Source organism: Pongo pygmaeus, chromosome 2 (assembly GCF_028885625.2).
Source record: "Pongo pygmaeus isolate AG05252 chromosome 2, NHGRI_mPonPyg2-v2.0_pri, whole genome shotgun sequence".
Classification (NCBI taxonomy): domain Eukaryota; kingdom Metazoa; phylum Chordata; class Mammalia; order Primates; family Hominidae; genus Pongo; species Pongo pygmaeus.
Window position 1 is genome coordinate 34,328,768 of NC_085930.1, and position 20,567 is coordinate 34,349,334.

The following is a 20,567-nucleotide window of genomic DNA, read 5'->3' on the forward strand; positions in this document are numbered from 1 at the left end:
ATTAGCTGGGTATGGTTGCACGTGCCTGTAATCCCAGCTACTTGGGAGGCTGAGACAGGAGAATCACTTGAATCCGAGAGGCAGAGGTTACGGTGAGTTGAGATCGTGCCATTGCACTCTAGCCTGGGCAACAAGAGTGAAACTCCATCTCAAAAAAAAAAAAGACTGATAATACTAAGGATGTGGTGTAATTGGAGTGCTCATAAACCACTCTAGGGGACTATAAATGGTACAACTACTTTGAAAAACTTGAAGTATCTACTGAAGCTAAATGTACATATATACTCTGTTACCCAGCAATTTTACTTCACGTGTATACTGTATAGAAATAGCTACTTAGGTCTCCCAAAAGACATGTACATGCATGGTCACAGCAGCCCTATTCATAATAGCACATCAGCCTGTACAAGAATGGATAGAGTTCTCAAAAAAAGAAAAAAAAAAGGGTCGGCACATTGGTTCATGCCTGTAATCCTAGCACTTTGGGAGGCCAAGGTGGGTGGATCACCTGAGGTCAGGAGTTTAAGACCAGCCTGACCAACATGGTGAAACCCCGTCTCTACTAAAAATACAAAATTAGCTGGGTGTGGTAGCACATGCCTGTAATTCCAGCTGCTTGGGAGGCTGAGGCAGGAAAATCACTTGAACCCAGAAGGCGGAGGTTGCAGTGAGCTGAGATTGCACCATTGCACTCCAGCCTGGGCAACGAGCAAAACTCTGTCTCAAAAAAAAGAAAAGAAAGAATAGAGTTACTCTCAAACTAGGAACCTAGATGGTTGGTGCCGTGCTAGAGACAAAATGCTGTTGCAGTTGTAGTCTGTCAACAGTGCTCCCATGCTTTAAAACAACTCTGGAAGTATTGTGTTCAGGAAGGAAACATTATTCTAAGGGAGAGCTATTGCCTTAAAAATCGGTGTTTGGCCTGAGCAGTGTTGAAAATATTTTCCTGGTCAACATTAAGAATTGCCTTGAAGGACAGGAAGGAATTTTCAGTTTTTAAAGTCTGCCCATCCTGGTTGTTATTTGCTAAGAACACCCAGGTTAAAGTTCTCCATTATGAACTGTATCCTAGATTCTTTGATAACATCAGGTAACTAGATCTTGATTTGAGTGTATGTGTTACCCAAAAGAGTAGCTTGAGCAGTAACCAAACCTTGTGGTGCTTTGACTGAGTCATTTCTCAGAGTTAAGCATACCTGTGGAGAGACGAGCATCTTTGTGTGGCACCTCAGTGTTTGGAGTTCTGTCTGAATGTGTTTAGATCTCTGTTTTGCTATTGACAGGAACTTGCACAAAGCTATAACACTATTGCTTAGTTAGAGATCTTATGGGAGCAGAACCTTGGAGAAAGTTAATATTCCTTTTTAAAATTATTTAAGTTGAAATTCCTAGTGCTAGATATTTTCTTTTTAATTTTCAGAGATGGGGTCTCGCATTGTTGTCTAGGCTGGAATGCAGTGACAGGATCACAGCTTACTGCAGCCTCAACCTCTCAGGCTCAAACGATTCTTCTGCTTCAGCCTCCCGAGTAGCTGGGAATAGATGCATGCCACCAAAAAAAATTAGCCTGACTAATTTTTTAAACTTTTTTGTAGAGATGGGTTCTTGCTATGTTGCCCAGTCAGGTCTGGAACTCCTGGGCTCATTGGATCCTCCCGCCTCAGTCTCCCAAAGTGTTGGGATTACAGATATGAGCCACTGCATCTAGCCAATATCCTTTTTTTTAAAGGGATATTTCAAATATATAGAAAGTTAAAGAGAATAACATAATGAACATCTATGTACCCACCATGCAGCTTCAACAGTTGTCAATATTTTGCCAGTCTTGTTTCATTCCACATTTTTTGTTGGAGTATTTTAAAAGCAAATATCAGATATCCTTTTATTTAGTACTCCTTTTATTTTTTTTTTTTTGAGACGGAATCTCGCTCTGTCGCCCAGATTGGAGTGCAGTGGCACAATCTCGGCTCACTGCAAGCTCTGCCTCCTGTGTTCTGGCCATTCTCCTGCCTCAGCCTCCCGAGTAGCTGGGACTATAGGCGCCTGCCACCATGCCCGGCTAATTTTTTTGTATTTTTAGTAGAGTCGGGGTTTCACCATGTTAGCCAGGATGGTCTCGATCTCCTGACCTTGTGATCCACCCACCTCGGCCTCCCAAAGCGTTGGGATTACAGACGTGAGCCACCGTGCCTGGCCTTCCTTTTTTTTTTTTTTTTTGAGACAGTTTCGCTCTTGTTGCCCAGGCTGGAGTGCAGTGGTGCGATCTTGGCTCACTGCAAACTCTGCCTCCTTGGTTCAAGCAATTCTCCTGCCTCTGCCACCCTAGTAGCTGGTATTACATTTTTTTTTTTTTTTTTAAAGAGACAGAGCAGGTTGTTGTAAGTTCCCTTTCTTAATAGTTGTTACTTCTCTTGTTTTAAGTAAACAGTTCCTTCACTTTCAAGAGTGGAATCATAATCCAATGACTTGAAATTAATATGTTAGAGGCCAGGCATGGTGTCTCATGCCTGTAATCTTAGTGCCTGGGAAGGTCAACACAGGAGGATCACTTGAAGTCAGCAGTTCAAGACCAGACTGGGCAACATAGTGAGTCCTCATCTCTAAAAAAAAATAAAAAATGAAAAAATTAGCTGGGTATGGTGGTGCATACCTGTAGTTTCAGCTACTTGGGAGGCTGAGGTGGGAGGATTGAGTGAGCCCAGCAGTTTAAGGCTGCAGTGAGCCATGATAGTGCCATTGCACTCCAGCCTGGGTGGCAGAGAGACCTTGTCTCAAAAAAAAAAAAAAAAAAGATTAATATGTTAGAGCTGAATGAGTCTTAATTTTGTTGTTTTTTTAAATTGAAAATGGTATTTTAATTGACAGAGTTTTTTGTTGTTGTTGTTGTTGTTGTTTTTACCTACGATTTAATATAATTTGTGTAGGGATATGTTTATTGATGAATTCATGTGAAGCAAAGTGGAAAATCAGATCTTATAGCAGTTGACGATTTATAGTTTGTGGTTTTTTTTCACAAAAACTTAAACTGTAGGATATTCAAGCTTGAGTCCTTTCCTCTAGCCTCTTAGTTTCACTTTTCTGTCTTCCCAAAATACAGATCATCTATAACTTAGAAATATTGCTTGCTGGGAAATATTAAAGTTGGTGATTGTCTTCTACTCTGGACCTATTTTTGTACAACCTTTCAACATGCCATTTGTTTGGCAGGAGAATATATGCAAACTTAGAGCAGATTTCATGAAGATTCTAAATGATTTTGATTTAGTCCACAGGGATGTTTTCATGGAAGGAATACTTTTTTTTTTGAGATGGCGTCTCGCTCTGTTGCCCAGGCTGGAGTGCAGTGGCGTGATCTTGGCTTACTGCAAGCTCTGCCTCCCGGATTCACACCATTCTCCTGCCTCAGTCTCCTGAGTAGCTAGGTCTACAGGTGCATGCCACCACGCCTGGCTAATTTTTTGTATTTTTAGTAGAGACGGGGTTTCACCATGTTAGCCAGGATGGTCTCAATCTCCTGACCTCGTGATCCGCCCACCTCGGCCTCCCAAAGTGCTGGGATTACAGGTCTGAGCCACTGCGTCAGGCCCATGGAAGGAATACTTCTAATTATCTTTATTAAATAAACTAAACTTTTTATTTATTTATTTATTTTTTAAAGAAACAGAGTCTTGCTTTGTTGTCCAGGCTGGCTTCAAACTCCTGGGCTCAAGCAATCCTCCCACCTCGGCCCCACAAAGTGCTGGGATTACAAGCATAAGCCACCACACCTGGCCCTTGCTTCATCTTATACCTTTACTCACTCTTCCTTCTTCTATACTATTTTGAAGCCAATCTCAGATTACATATAATTTCACCTGTTAGTATTTCAGTATATGTCTCTAAAAGAGAAGAACTCTTAAAGAAACAACCACAATGCTATTATCACATCTTAAAAAAAAATTAACAAAGCGCCCTAATATCAGATATTCAGTGCTTACATTTTCAATCCTTATAAATGAATTTTGTATCTTGGAAACACAATTCAAATAATTATGGCCTTATGTCACATTTGGTTGATACATTTCTTAAGTTTCTTTCTTACTCTGTTTAGTGTCTTAAAGCAGCAGTATATTATTATGGCATGCTCTGTAGGTTTGCTGTGCTGACTGAGCGGTTCTTTCTTGGGGCCTCCTGGGCTTGCACTCAGGTCACAGATGGGGCTAGAGTCATCTGAAGGCTTAACGTGGCTAGGTGTCCAAGATGACTTTCTTGAATCTCTCAATCTATCTGTCTCTCTTCTCTTTTATTTTCTTTGCTTTCTTTTCTCTCTCTCTCCCTTGCTTTTCTTTTTTTCTTTTGGTTGTAGTTGAAGAAGTCAGAGTTTTTGTCCTATAGAGTTTCCCATTATCTGCTCATTTTACCAGCTACATCCCTGTGTCCTTTGACATATTCCTCTCCCTTCTGTATTTTCTGTAAATTGGATATGGATGTTTGTTCAGATTCAGGTTTGATTTTTTTTTTTTTTCGAGGGGAGGACTATAAGGTTGGTGCAAAAGTAATTGCAGTTTTTACTTAGCGGGTTCTGTTGGGAGGCATACAGTGTCTAGTTTCCTCTTGTGTTATTAGTAGCTATTAATGATCAATGCCTAAATCTGCCAATTCATTAAGGGTTGCAAAATGGTGAAATTCTAACTCTATCATTCTTTTTTTTATTAGTTGGAATACTATGAAGTAACTATCTGGTTATGCATTGGCATAGTTTGTATAGAAAAGATAGAATTAATGATAAGGAGTTGGTGGTTCACTAGTATCCTCCAACTGTGACCAGTTCACTTTTGTTTGTTTGTTTTTTGTTGGTTTTTTTTTTATAGAGATGAGGGTCTTGCTATGTTGCCCAGGCTAGAGTGCAGTGACTGTTGACAGGTATGATTATAGCGCACTATAGCCTCAAACACCTGACCTCAAGTGATCCTCCCACCCCAACCTCTTGAGTAGCTGAGATTACACATGCCACCATACCCGGCTAGTTTTTTTTTTTCTTTTAACTGTCATTATGAACTAATGGATTTAAATGCAGTTCATCTATTTAGGCATTTCAGTGTGACAGAATGAATGGAGAGAATACTCATTGCTTCCTTGAAAATGATTTAAAAATATTTGGCACCATTAGTCCAAGCTTAATGGAAGTGCCCCTAAGCAAGAAAAAGGGTTTGAAACATTATTAGAATGAGGAATATGAGTCAGAATGATAGATTTAAAAAAAAAATTGAGTGAATTTTATTTATGAAAAACATCCAGTGGTGCTATAAAGGTAAGTTAAGAAGGAAGATCATTGTTGCCTGACAATGCGTATTGACTATTCTCATGCCATCTCCTCTTTTTTATGTTCCTCAATTCCAGTTTGAAAGCTGAATGGCTCTATAGTCAAGGCAAGGGGAGAGCATATCGGCCTGGCCAGCACATCCAGCTTGTCCAATATCTGGCTACAGTCTGCCCCCTTACTTCTACACTAGGTCTTCAAACTGCAGAGGATGCCAAACTAGAGAAGATTTTGAGCAAACAGAGGTGAGCCCATTTATTTCTAACAACCGATGAATTCACAGGTTAAAACACCTCTGAGTCTTTGCTATGGTGATAGTAAGCCTGAGGCAAGTGCTGGGGCCCACATTTCTGGACACTCAGTCCCCTTGTCACTGCAGCAGTTCCTGCAGGGAAGCTGAATCATGCACTGCAAACAGCCAAACAATATGGTATGGAGGAATAGAGGGTCTTTTTTTGTTTTAAAGACAGGGTCTTTGTCTCTTGGTCTGTGAGTACAGCAGTGCAATCATAGGTCACTGCAGCTGCAACTACAGGTGCATGCCACCATGGTTGGCTAATTTTTTGTAGAGATGAGGTCTCACTTTGTTCCTCAGGCTGATTTTAAACTCTTGGCTTCAAGCAGTTCTCCTCCTTCGGCCTCTTGAAGTGCTAGGATAATAGGTATGAGCTACTACACCAGGAAACGGGATAGGCTTTTTTTTTTTTTTTTTTTTTCTTAAGACATAGTTTCACTCTGTTGCCCAGGCTGGAGTGCTGTGGTGTGATCTCGGCTCACTGCAACCTCCACCTCCCGGTTCAAACAATTCTTGGGTCTCAGCTTCCTGAGTAGCTGGGATTACAGGCATGCACCACCACACCTAGCTAATATTTTATTTTTAGTAGAGATGGATTTTTGCCATGTTAGCCAGGCTGGTCTTGAACTCCTAACCTCAGGTGATCTGCCCGCCCTGGCCTCCCAAAGTGCTGGGATTACAGTCATGAGCTACTGTGTCTGCCAACCCTCCCCCTTTTTTTTTTTTTTTTTTTTTTTTGAGGCAGGGGCTCACTTTGTCACCCAGGTTGGAGTGCAGTGGTGTGATCTCAGCTCCCTGCATCTGCATCCTCAGTCTCCTGGGCTCAAATGATCCTCCCTCTTCAGACTCCCTTCAGTCCGTGCCTGTAGCTGGGACTACAGGCACGCACTACCATGCCCCGGCTAATTTTTTATATTTTTTGTAGAGATGGGGTTTCATCATGTTGCCCAGGCTGATCTTGAACTCCTGAGCTCCAGCGATCCGCCTGCCTTGGCCTCCCAAAGTGCTGGGATTACAGGTGCACAACACTGTGCCCGACCTATTTGTTCTTTAATGTAGGTGTTTCTTGTGGGTTTTTGAATACTTAAGAGGTATATCTGCCTTCAAAGGGTACAGTGAAAAAAAAGAGAAAAAGTATTGCCAGAAGCATTTAATATTTACTTTCTTTATCAGAGATCCTGCCTTTAAATATTTTTGTATGTGTGTATGTGTGCATAGTAGGGTGTCTGTCTTTGCAATTACAAAATAAGCTTCTTAACTTTCTTTATCCAGTGCTTTCAAATGAGGATTTATAATTTGGCAGTGATTAAAAGTACCTACTTTGAGAACTTGTAAACTTATGCCTTTTTGAGATTGTTACCCAGGAAGCAGAAAATCTTTCTTTTTTTGGTTTGTGTTAAATCAGACCAGATATTATTGATTTTTAGGTTTCACCAGAGGCAGTTGATGAACCAAAGCCAAAATGAAGAGTTGTCTCCTCTTGTTCCTGTTGAAACAAGGGCATCCCTTATTCCTGAGCATTCAAGCCCTGTTCAAGATTGCCAGATATCCCAGGAAAGTGGTAAGAAACTAATTTATCTCTGATCCCTTTTCTCCAAGTTATTTAATTTGTCAGGTATCATAAAGCAGAAAAAGGTGCATATTTTCATAATTTTTTGTTAGTTTGCTAACTTCAGTAATCATTTACATCTTATACATATCTATGTATATACACACCTATATATGTATGTATATTATAACTGCTAGATTTCTAATTTTAAGAAACATTTCAAAGACTACTACCTTTTGTATAGCCCTGATGCTTTGATTATTCTTATGATTATCACAAGAATTCATTTTCTTAAAAATATTTGATTTGATGTTTTAGGCATATTGGAAGAAGTCACTGAGGGGATTTTTTTTTGCATTTTACTCTATTTCAAGGAATAGATTTCATTAAAGGGACATAACTAAAATGTAAATATTTGGTGGTTTAAATGATACTCTGTTGATTCTTCTAGAACCCGTCATTCAAGTCAATTCTTGGGTTGGGATAAACAGTAATGATGATCAGTTATTTGCGGTTAAGAATAATTTTCCAGCCTCTGTACACACTACGAGATATTCTCGAAATGATCTGCACCTGGAAGACATACAGACGGATGAGGACAAGTTAAACTGTAGTCTTCTCTCTTCAGAGTCTACTTTTATGCCAGTTGCATCAGGACTATCTCCACTATCACCTACAGTTGAGCTGAGGCTGCAGGGCATTAACTTGGGCCTAGAAGATGATGGTGTTGCAGATGAATCTGTGAAAGGGCTGGAAAGCCAGGTGTTGGATAAGGAAGAGGAAAAGCCTTTATGGGCTGCAAATGAGAATTCTGTTCAAATGATGAGAAGTGAAATCAATACAGAGGTAAATGAGAAAGCTGGGCTATTACCTTGTCCTGAGCCAACAATAATCAGCACTATCTTGAAGGATGATAACCACAGTCTTACATTTTTTCCTGAGTCAGCTGAACAGAAACAACCAGACATAAAGAAGCCAGAAAATACACAACCAGAAAATAAAGAAACCATATCTCAAGCAACTTCAGAGAAACTTCCCATGATTTTAACCCAGAGATCTGTTGCTTTGGGACAAGACACAGTTGCCCTTCAGAAATTAAATGATGCAGCCACCAAGCTTCAGGCCTGTTGGCGGGGATTTTATGCCAGGAACTACAACCCTCAAGCCAAAGATGTGCGTTACGAAATCCGGCTACGCAGAATGCAAGAGCATATTGTCTGCTTAACTGATGAAATAAGGAGGTGGGTCAGAAGTCCTTTTGATGCACTGTTTTGTTGGTTTGAGGGTGTTAAATTCTTACAGTTGATTCAGAACACTGTGCTTCTGTGATTATAACACTTTTCACACAGTGTAGCCACTGTTGGTTTGGTTGTCTCCTATAGTGTACCGAAAGCATCTGGAGAGCAGACACTATCTGCTCTATCTCCTCATCTCCATCCCCAGCAAAGCACTTGATACATAGATGCAGTGTAGTGATAAATGTTCAATGAACGTGAGCTTTATAGAGATCTGTAATTCTAAACATAGGAAGGTACAGAAAACATTGAAAAACCAAGTAAAAAAATGAGAAGATGATGAAGTCTATATGGAATTCAGTACATGAAATAAGAATTACAGAAAATAGCAGGGATTCAGAAGGGGCTAAAATTCTATAGGACTACAATAGGAATTATTCCTTAATCCCATGGCTCATATGTTTTACTGACTGCTAACCCAGGAAAGTTAGGATTTCATTAATATTGCAACTAGTAATATTTACTGGTATTATCAGGTAGAAGAGGAAGAGGCAGCAAAGGATACTGCCAGAGTAGGAGGAAAACTAGGAGAGTTCCACCTTCAACAGGAGAAAGTGTTTCAGGAGAGATGAGAGGTGCCATAGAGAGGACACAGGCATTAGACTTGGCAGTTGGAGGCTATTGGTGACTGTGTTGGTGATTCTCCAGACTATCCTCAGGTTGGATGATTTGCTAAAAGGACTCACAGAACTCAGGAAAATACTATTCTGTTCGTCATTATGGTTTATTACAGCAAAAGGATACAGATTAGAATCAGTAAAGAAAAAAGGTGCCTAGGGCAGAGTCTAGGAGAGATGAGGTGCAAGCTTCCAGTTGTTCTCTTTCAGTGCAGTTGTACAGACAGGGCTTAATTCTCTCAGCAATGACATATGATAACACATATGAAGTATTGCCAACTGGCAAAAGTTACCTCATCTTTGGTGTCCAGGGTTTTTATTGTGGGCCAGTCACATAGGTATTGAGTACCCATGTAACTGATCTTAACTATTTAGACCTCAGGCCACACAGAGGTCACACTGATACTCCATGGCCCAGGACCCCAGGCGAACAAAATAGATGTTGACTAGAAATCATTGATTGCCTAAACTATCTGATGTGACCAAGACCCCAGGTGTATAAAGATATTCTTTTTCAGTCAGGATATTCCAAGGGCTTGGAGATTATCTCCCAGGAGTCAGTCAAGGGCCAGTCTTATCTTTGCAATGTACAGTGTTTGAACATCCCCGTCCAGCTGAGTTAACTCCTTTACTGCACAGTGACCTTCCCAAGAGCAGCTTCAGTGGTGTAGAGGGATGAAGGCCATTTTGGAATGGGTTGAATAGTGAATGAGAGGTAAAGAGTTTGAAGGATGAGTGTAGCCAATTCTTGGAAAGAGTTGTTTTGAGGAAAACAAGAGAAAAGAGAATTAAGTGGTGTCTGAAGGAGAATCTAGATTAAAGGAACATTCTCTTTTGGAGATGAGAGATACAGAGTTTGTTCGTGTGTTGATGAAATGAATAAGGAGGGAAAAACTGATGGTGCAGCAAAAAAAAAAAAAAGAGGAAGAGCAGGATTGCAGTTCTTGAGAAGGTAAGAGAGGAAGAAATGTAGTGTCGAAGTAGAGGAAGTGGCCTGAGATGGGAGCAGGAGCAGGTAAGGTGGTAGGTTTGATGGTGGGAGATGGGAAAAAGTCCTGTCTGATGCTGCTTCTTTTTCAATAATGTATAAGATGTGGTCAACGCCTGAAAATGAGGAGGGGGTGAAGGAGGTGTAAGGAGAGAAGTATGAGGTGTGAGGTAGTTATCTTAAACATGACCTTATGAGGAAAATGGAGGAGGGTTGCTGGACAATGTGAGAAAATGCTTAAAAGTGCAAAACAGTAGGTCAGGTTGTATGATTTTCATCAGCAATTCTTAGCTGCTCTGTTCTGATTCAGGCATGGTTAATTTGGTTCAGCCAGGAATGATTTTTTTTCCTAGGTAATATTGTAGAGAGAACAGGGGAAGGGCAAGAGAGCTGAAGATATTTGAGAGGGAGTAATAATGATAGATCTTAGATTTTATATATTTTTTGAGATGGGGTCTTGCCCTGTTGCTGAGGCTGGAGTGTAGTGGCGTGATCATAGCTCACTGTAACCTTGAACTCCTGGGTTCAAGTGATTCTCCCACTTGAGGCTCCCAAATAGCTGGGACTATAGGCATGCACCACCATGCCCAGCTAATTAAAAAAAATTTTTTTAAGGAGATGAAGTCTGTGTTGCCCATCTGGTCTTGAACTCCTGGCTTCAAGCAATCCTCCTGCCTCAGCCTCCGGCCTCAGCTTCTGGGATTACAGGTGTGAATTACCTTGCTGACTGGAATTTTATTTTTATTTTTTATCTAAAAAAATTTTTTTTTGAGATGGAGTCTCACTCTTGTCACCCAGGCTGGAGTGCAATGGCGCGATCTCAGCTCATTGCAACCTCTGCCTCCTGGGTTCAGGTGATCCTCCTGCCTCAGCCTCCCAAGTAGCTGGGATTACAGGCACCCGCCACATGCCCAGCTAATTTTTTTTTTTGCATTTTTAGTAGAGACAGGGTTTCACCATGTAGGCCAGGCTGGTCTCAAACTCCTGACCTCAGGTGATCCTCCTGCCTGGGCCTCCCAAAGTGCTGGGATTACAGGTGTGAGCCACTGTGCCCAGCCTGGCTGGAATTTTAAATGAGGTAAAAGGGAAGTGAAGACAGGGGGGAAGGATCATTGGACTGGAGGTCTAGATTGTTGCAGTGGGGTACAACAGCAAGTGAACTGGGAGGATAGGAAGTAGTGGTTGGTGTTGGGTGCTTAGAACCATTTCTGAAAGTAGTGTAGTCAAAATGATTTGGTCTAGGGTGAGACTATGAGAATGGGTGACTGACATGGGGTGGATTATTGTTAGAGCATCCATGTGAATGTTGAGGTCTCCAAAAATGATGACAGGTATGGGGCAAAGAGAAAGCCTGGTGCTGAGACTTCATTGAATGGGAGCAGATGGTGGGAGTTCAGTACTTGACAACGAACTTTGGGAAATTTAGCAGGATGGCAGGAGTTAAAGGAGGGAGATGAAGAATCATTTGAAAACAACAGTGAGAAGCAATCTTTCAACCCTGATGTGTGACAGGGAAAAATAGCTTCCACTTCAGAGGGCTATAGTGCTCTCAGAAGTGGGTCTGCTTTGGACAAGGAAAAGTTCAGAGGGAGATGGAGTATATAAAGGGGTTTGCTAATTACAATTCAGGAGTTCTAGATGGCACAGGAGAAAGGCTTGGGGGGGCTAGAGAAACTGGTGAATTGGGTCAGAGGTGTGGAACAAAATGGTGTTGACAGTTTGGGTGATAATGGATCACTAAAGGAGGAGCCTTAGGTTTGTGATATGCCTAAGTATGGAGAGAACAGCAGTGAGCCCAGAGCTCAGACTTTGATGAATGAATGAGGAATAATGGATGGGAGGTCTCTTGTTAGCAAGGAGTAGGTCAGAGACCTGGGCAAACAGAATAGTGAAGTTTGGTGGGATTAGTCTTTAGCAGAGGGTGTTTCAAGCTGGATCATGAGTACTTAAGTGTGACCCTTAATTGTTTTGGAGGCTTTGGATAGCCACTCCTTTTTTGCACTTTCTGTTCCTTTGGTTTGTTTGGCTGAGAAATTGAAGCCAGACAAAGAGCCATTTAACATTTTATTTTATTTCTTATTACTGGAAATACTTTGTAGAACTAATACCTGTATTTCAGTCATATCTCCTTTAGCTTCTACCTTGAGTCACAGTTCAAAATTAAGGTTTGTGATGTCACTTATAAAACTGTTCCATTTTGATTCTGAGGTTAAAAAAATAAAAATAAAATAAGGTTTTAATTTAGATATTCTAAAAGTGGGAAAGACAACTATTAGATTATTAATCTCTTTATAATGCATGTGTTTATGAGTTGTAACAGGGAGTCTGAGTCAAAGCACCCTTCCTTATGTCAATAATGTGTTTTGAATTATTGTAGATTACGAAAAGAAAGAGATGAAGAACGTATTAAAAAATTTGTACAAGAAGAAGCTTTCAGATTCCTTTGGAACCAGGTAAACTCCCTCCTGCTGATTTACCTCATATATGATCAAATAAACATTCTATATTCATTGAGATAATCATAGAGTACTCAGATGTATTAAGCACTCTTGTTCAAGGTTAAGGGTATGGCTTGTGTTCTTCGCCACTAACTGTGAACTAGGACGGTGAATTTTGTTGCATTTTATTTAATCTGAAGAAAAATATTCTGACAATTTTGACAAGAAAAACAAAATAGTATAAAGCAGGAGGAAAGTGGCTTAATTGAAGGCTGTTAGAGCTTTCCAATAGATACAACAACCCCAATTTGAAATTTCATGTAGTTATCGATCTATCTTTTGGGAATATTTGAATGAATTGTGATTAAGATGGTATATGACTACAATATGCGTGTCCTAAAAAGTATTCATAACTGTATAGGAGAAATACAATCCTATAATAGCACACTTTAGGGACAGTTTAGGCAGTTGGTTTTACTAGCATTGTATCACGTCAAATACTTCTTGATAATTTCTTGAAAATATTTTAATAAAATTTTCATTTTTTCTTTTTTATAGAAATGGGGTCTTGCCATATTGCCCAGGCTGGTCTCAAACTTCTGGGCTCAAGCAATCTTCCCTCCTCAGCCTCCCAAAGTGAGCCACATCACCTGGCCAAATTTGTTATAATAGGATTTGACCTATAAAATGAAAAAATAATTATTGATTTGTAAAGTTTTGTAGTTACCAACAATAGAGGAATGGTTAAATTATAGAATAATAATACTGTGGAATACCATGGAACAGTTAAAAAGAATAAGGTAGTAGTGTTCACCAACATGGAAAGATCTCCAAAATAATACTGTTTAGTAAAAAAAAAACAGCACTAGCACATTACAGCCTTGAACTCCTCAAGTGATCTTTCTGCTGCACCCTCCCAAGCAGCTGGGACTACAGGCACACACCAGTGTGCTCAGCTTCCCTGTATATTTGAAAATACTACCTAGAAAAAAGTCTGGAAGGATATGCATCAAGTTGCTGTCAGTAATTACCTTGGAGGGGGGGGTCAAAGGGAAACCAAAAACTGTACATACTGCTTTCTTGTTTGCAGTTTTTACAGTAAAATTTTGGAATTTTTGTTATACTTTAGAAATGTAGGGGTCATATTATCAAGAATTTGGTATGTTAAGGTATTTTAGAAAGTTGCATATACTATATTGTTAGCTAATACTTAAAAATTCTAATCTCTACCTGGGTATCTAAAATGAGACTTATTTTACAAGATCTACTTATATCAAGGGCTCTAACCTGTCTTATTGAATAGATCTCATTATATCTTGAATACATTATTGACCCCTTAGTCAGCTAGGCATGTACTGTTGTGCATTATTGACCCCTTAGTCAACTAGACATATACTGTTGTGCTTCTTGCTGTTTTTCTAGTAGAAGCAAGAGAATTGCTTTGGCCCATTCCCACTCCTGGTGAGGGCCTTTTGTTACCAGGGACATGTACCATTTGTGCCAGTCTGGTTTTAGGCTTAGGATGCTATGGAAAAGATAAAGGGAGTCAGCAGTTTCTAGCTCCAGTTCTGCCATTTGCCAGCTTCATGACTGCTGGAAAAAAGAGCTCAAAGGAGAATTGTAAAATAGACAGGTGGGGTATGGTGGCTTGTGCCCATAATCCCAGCACTTGGGAGGCCAAGGCAGAAGGATTGCTTGAGCCCAGGAGTTCAAGACCATCCTGGGCAACAAAGTGAGACCCCATCTCTACAAAAAAATTTTTAAAAATTAGCCAGATGGACGGACACGGTGGCTCATGCCTGTAATCCCAGCACTTTGAGAGGCCGAGGTGGGCGGATCACCTGAGGTCAGGAGTTTGAGACCAGCCTGACCAACATGGGGAAACCCTGTCTCTACTAAAAATAGAAAATTAGCCAGGTGTGATGGTGGGTGCCTGTAATCCCAGCTACTTGGGAAGCTGAGGCAGGAGAATTGCTTGAACCTGGGAGGTGGAGGTTGTGGTGAGCCGAGATTGTGCCATTGCACTCAAACCTGGGTAACAAGAGCGAAACTCCATCTCAAAAAAAAAAAAAAAAAAAATTAGCCAGACATGGTGGTGGGCACCTGGAGTCCTAGCTGGTTAGGAGGCAGAGGTGGGGTGGGAGGATCACTTGAGCCCAGGAGGTTGATGCTGCAGTGAGCCGTGATTGTGCTGCTGCACTCCAGCCTGGGTGACAGAGTGAGACCCTGTCTCAAAAACAAACAAACAAAAAAGACACTTTTTATTTTATAATATAACTGTATTCTCTGGTTTATAGGTAAGGTCTCTACAGGTTTGGCAACAGACAGTGGACCAGCGTCTGAGTTCCTGGCATACTGATGTTCCTCCTATATCAAGTACTCTTGTGCCATCGAAACAGCCATTATTTACCCAAAGCCAGGAGTCTTCTTGTGATCAAAATGCTCATTGGTTTATTGCTTCTGATGTAGCTCCTCAAGAGAAATCATTACCAGAATTTCCAGACTCTGGTTTTCATTCCTCTCTAACAGAACAAGTTCATTCTTTGCAGCATTCTTTGGATTTTGAGAAAAGTTCCACAGAAGGCAGTGAAAACTCCATAATGGGGAATTCCATTGACACGGTCAGATATGGCAAAGAATCAGATTTAGGGGATGTTAGTGAAGAACATGGTGAATGGAATAAGGAAAGCTCAAATAACGAGCAGGACGATAGTCTGCTTGAACAGTATTTAACTTCAGTTCAACAGCTGGAAGATGCTGATGAGAGGACCAATTTTGATAAAGAGACAAGAGATAGTAAACTTCACATTGCTTGTTTCCCAGTACAGTTAGATACCTTGTCTGACGGTGCTTCTGTAGATGAGAGTCATGGCATATCTTCTCCTTTGCAAGGTGAAATTAGCCAGACACGAGAGAATTCTAAATTAAATGCAGAAGTTCAAGGGCAGCAGCCAGAATGTGATTCTACATTTCAGCTATTGCATGTTGGTGTTACTGTGTAGCATGTTGTGGTCTTTTGGGAGGCAGATATCCACTTAACTTTTCTTAAAAATACTTTCAGTTGCCTTTTCTTTTTTTTGGAGGGGAGTACTCCCTACCCCTAATTTTGTTACTATTTATATAGAATTTGTATTCATGTCTCATATTTTTCAGATTCTAGATATTGAGCTGAGTTTTCATTTTGATTTTGTTAGCTTTTTACTTAGCTGTAAGGTACCAAACTATTTATATTGAAAGCTATATGCACTTTATTTCTTAACTGAATTGCATCAACAATGTTCCTATTTCTTTCATGTACTCATTTACTTTCAAAAATAAGCTAGAATATATTAAAGAAAACAGAAAAAATTACCTTAAATATATAAATAAGAGAATTTTGGCCCTTCTGTGTCTGAGAAACTTAATTATATAGTAAGGAATGAAATTTGATAAAGCAAATATAAATGAGAAATATGAGGATTGTGAATTATTGAAATTTGCCAGTCTCCCTGGTGTAAAATGTTTTTTTAAAGCCTTTTTTCCTCCTTTCGGAGTCAAGGAAAGCCTTTCTATAAGCAAATTAAGGAAGAAAAGGTAGGATTATAAGATTTCTCAATGGGGATGATTAAATTGTCTCATGGAAAACTTCAGTTAATGTCATACGTCAGTTTTAACATATGAAGTAAAGTGTTCTATCCAGGATTAAAGTCAAGTTTACTTAGGCAACACAAGAATATTTCACTTAGATATGATGAAAGGAAACACTAGTCTCCATTCACTTGAAATACTGTCATGGAGGATATTTATCCTTTCATTAAGTGCTTTTTCACCATATAGATAAGCATTTATGTGCCAACATGTTGTCAGAAATTAGTGTATGTTCATCTCCTCTGTTCCTGCTTATGTTTACTTATGTATTTCAGCAGAAGGTCCATGGCCATTCACTTCAATTTTGACCTCTGTCCCGTAGTGAAGAACATTTAAAGTAATACTAATGGTTGAATATGAATGACTTTTTAGGAACTGCTTTTTGTCTAACCTGAAAAAGTGCCACATTTGGAAGACAATTTAATGATGTTGAAGAAATAATAAACCTCACTTTACTTGTTAAAAGGGATATATATATATGTCTGCAACTTCAGGGAGAAATAAGATTGTGTTTGAATATTGTAGGTAGATGCATTTGTAATTAAGGATAATATCGTTGAACAACATGTATTTGGTTTCCCTCAACTTACAGACATACAGCTATTTAAAACTATGGCAATACTTAAGCGTTCTCTAAATTTAGGTGCTAAATATCTATTATTCTGTTGTAGTCAGGTGCCCTTCTCTGAAGTTATATAAAATAAAAGCATCTGATCCTTCAAGGATAAAGTTGAGGATCACATGGTATGTGGCATTTGTTGTTGTTTTTTAAAGAGATGGAGTCTGGCTCTGTTGGTGCAGTGCCATGATCATAGTTCACTATAACCTCGAACTCCTGGCTCAAGTGATCTCCCACTTCAGCCTCCCGAGTATCTGGGATTATAAGCAAGAGCCACTGCTCCCAGCTCATGGTATTTGTTGATAGTCATAACATTTTTCCTGTATGGTAAGATGTATTTTTCTCAGTTTATAAATACGTAGCACTCAGGTTGAGATGACTTGGATTTTATTCTTAGAAATCCAGAATCCCTTGAAAAGGAAATATTTTCTGTTTCTTATAAATAAAACAGTAATCTTACTTTCAGAAGGATTTTCCTTAGTGAAACGTGTAACATTGAATGCATGTTAAATAAAAATGGAATTTCTAACTTTTTTTCAATAGTGCTAATTATCTTTTCTGAATGATTTTGAATGTCTTCTTAAATATACCCTATTTTTCTATTTTACAGTTAAGTGCCTCACTTGCTGTCCATAGTTAGACAAAGAAAAACCAATTTGCACTGCACTAGTACCACAATACTACTTTATACATTAGTTTTTCATAAAAGCTGCTGGAATGTCATGATTCAGTATTACCTAAATAGATTTCTGCTAAAATCCTCTCCCTCCTGTCTTTTTTAAGTTATGGCAAAACACAACTAAATTCATTTGATCATCAGCACTTGTTAGCAGGATTTCCTTTTTTACCTTTGCCTTGTTTCTCTATCCCACAAATAGTACTCAGCATACTTTCATTAAAAATTTGACACGATATGATAATTATTAATATTCTGTTTTTCGTCTGTGTTTTATTTAACTTTTACTAGTGTTTAGAAGTGCAAGAATATTAAATAGCCCCTTCCTTAACTGTACATACTATCTTGAATGTAGATAAAATGAAAATATTGTAAATTAGAATGTGGGAAAACTGGCATAGAGTTAATATATTTTAATGGGTTTACATTATACTTTAAAAGTAATTTATATAATTAAAATATTTGGTTTTAACTCTATGGGCTATTCTTTGGTTGGCTGAAGAGGGAATGGGTCTAGTAAGGTTTGGAAAGTTGAGCTTTGAACATGGTCTTTGTGTTTTTTTCCTAACAAGGAAAGGTTTAGTTCAGCTGTGCTATTTTAGTACACATCAGTTCTCTTGATTTATGGAAGATTCAGTTTATCAATTAAGAATTCTTGCAGAAGCACAGAATCATACCATGTAAGAGTTGGAAGGAAGCTTAAGAGATTTCTGTTCGAATCTCTTTGTTTCAAAGATGAAACTAAAGCACAGCATGTTAAATGACTTGTCTAAGTTATAGCTAGTTAGTAGTAAATAAACTGTGAAAACCTATATGCTACTGTAGTCCGAAATTTTATTATGTCCTCTTAATCTTTACATTTAGTGAGTCAGTAAGGAAATCTCTGCATATTTCTCATTCTCTTTGAAAGAGGAAAAAAACTTCTAAGAGAGCTACAACTCTTATCACTCATGACAGAGTTGCTTGTAGAAAATAACTAATTCCTTCAGAACCCTGAGTGAATTTTTTCCAAGAAATGTGACTTGATTAGAATGGTTTCAAAAGAGCAATAGTGGAAATTAAAGTTTTAGAAAAGAGACCTGGTGTGGTGGTTGACGACTGTAATCCCAGTGCTTTGGGAGGCTGAGGCCAGAGGATCACTTGAGGCCAGGAGTTCAAGACCAGCCTGGACAACATAGCAAGACCCCCCCTCTCTATAAAAAAAAAAATTTTCTGATAAGAATAAGTACATTTTAGAGTCCATTTATTTGATGACAGGCAGTATGACAGGTTGCTGAGGTATATAAAATTTTCTAGAGAAATGCTGAGTTTGATGACATTTTATCTTCAGTTTTGTAGAACAACAGATGTTAAAATGTTAACTCTCCTGGTGTGCAGAAAGCTGTAATCATGACAGTTGATAATATGCAATTTAGTTTGATTTTATAGGTTTAAGTATAAAAGGCTTCACAATATGCATGTTTTAGGAAAATGTTCATTTATTTAGTCATATAATTGTTTGTATATATGTAAATAACTTTATTCTGGAATAATGTGGGTGCCATCTTGAGCGTGTGTTTTTATTTGTTTTGGATTATTTTTGGTATACAAACACCATAATACTGTATATTCCTGTTATCTACTTAAGTCTAGTTCTACTTTTTACCAATAATTTCAGGAAAATACAAGCTTGAGATATTATACTATCTCCCTTGGTATTTTTTGTGTGCAAAGTCTTAGAATTGGATTTATAACATTGATAATATAAAACGTTTTTCCTCGAGAATTAAGACAGTAAAAAGAAAAAAATAGAATGAATATGATCATTTCTCCATCATAAAGGAAAGAAGAGACTTCATTGTGTGTGTGTGGTTTTTTTTTTTTTGAGATAGAGTGTCACTGTTGTCACCCAGGCTGGTCTCAGCTCACTGCAACCTCCACTTCCTGGGTACAAGTGATTCTCCTGCCTCAGCTTCCTGCGTAGCTGAGATTACTGGTGTGCAACCACAAGGCTCGGCTAATTTTTTTGTATTTTTAGTAGAGATGGGGTTTCACCATGTTGGCCAGGCTGGTCTCGAACTCCTGACCTCAAGTGATCCACCCGCCTCGGCCTCCCAAAGTGCTGAGATTACAGGTGTGAGCCACTGCGCCCAGCCGAGACTTCATTGTTTAATGTATATTTTTATTTTTTCCAAACACCAGCTCGAATCAGAGTATATTTTTATTTTGCCACATACCTTTGAAAGGTATTTATTGTGTCATAATGTTTTAAATATTAAATATATGATACCCTCATTCATGAAGTGAAGCAGAAAGGGTCTGTAAGGAACATTCTAAACATTTTTAATGATATTGCTTTTACTGATCAAGCTTGTTGTGCCATATTAAAATTAAAAGTCAAACAAAGCAGTCCTCACAGCCTTGGAAAGAAATAGATAATTGTCTTCCTAAAATGAGGTGCTTTTTATCTGTGGATGAATGGAAATCACACTGAATTTTAATTCTTATTTATTTTAGTGGATAGCAGGAATCACTCTGTAGTAGTTTTGTTCATTTTCTTTTCTTTTTCTTTTTTTTTTTTTTTTTGAGACAGTCTCGCTCTGTCACCAGGCTGGAGTGCAGTGGCGTGATCTCGGCTCACTGCAGCCTCCACCTCCCGGTTCAAGTGATTCTCCTGCCTCATCCTCCCGAGTAGCTAAGACTACAGACACACGCCACCACGCCCAGCTAATTTTTATATTTTTAGTAGAGATGGGGTTTCACCATGTTGGCCAGGATGGTCTCAATCTCTTGACCTCGTGATCCACCCACTTTGGCCTCCCAAAGTGCTGGGATTACAGGTGTGAGTCACTACACCTGGCCTTGTTCATCTTCTAATTAAATATCTTTGAATGTTTTGTAATAATTTTAATGTTGACAATAAGAGTTTAAAAATAATTTGATTTTGGACTATATTTAGATTTCTCTTTAATTTTGTTGTAGAAATAGTAAATGATTTAAAGTGGTTATGATGTGTTTTATGAAGGCTTACTATTTTATATTCTACTTATTTAATTTGTATTTGAGTCTCTCTAATTTTAAATAAAAGGCTTATACATTTGAGTGCTTCATCTGTTTATTTTAGTGATTAGTAGTAATGATTGTTATTCATTGTGCTTGTAATTAATAGATAAAGTTTAGAATAA

The 20,567-nt window shown here is 38.8% G+C and overlaps 1 protein-coding gene across 3 annotated transcripts in view; it reads left to right on the forward strand.

The window, feature by feature from the left end:
* The window catches only part of CEP97 (centrosomal protein 97), a 67,696-nt gene extending 47,212 nt beyond the window's left edge, over nucleotides 1-20,484 (forward strand). For 2 of the 3 annotated variants that reach the window (XM_063661555.1, XM_054479822.2), the window contains 5 exons: nucleotides 5,380-5,544; nucleotides 7,022-7,155; nucleotides 7,595-8,384; nucleotides 12,421-12,496; nucleotides 14,779-20,484. In XM_063661555.1, coding sequence (XP_063517625.1) covers nucleotides 5,380-5,544; nucleotides 7,022-7,155; nucleotides 7,595-8,384; nucleotides 12,421-12,496; nucleotides 14,779-15,483 — 1,870 coding nt within the window. In that variant the 3' untranslated portion in view covers nucleotides 15,484-20,484. The remainder of the gene's footprint in view (nucleotides 1-5,379; nucleotides 5,545-7,021; nucleotides 7,156-7,594; nucleotides 8,385-12,420; nucleotides 12,497-14,778) is intronic. The other variant, XM_054479825.2, reaches the window with a different exon arrangement.
* Nucleotides 20,485-20,567: the final 83 nt, after the last annotated feature.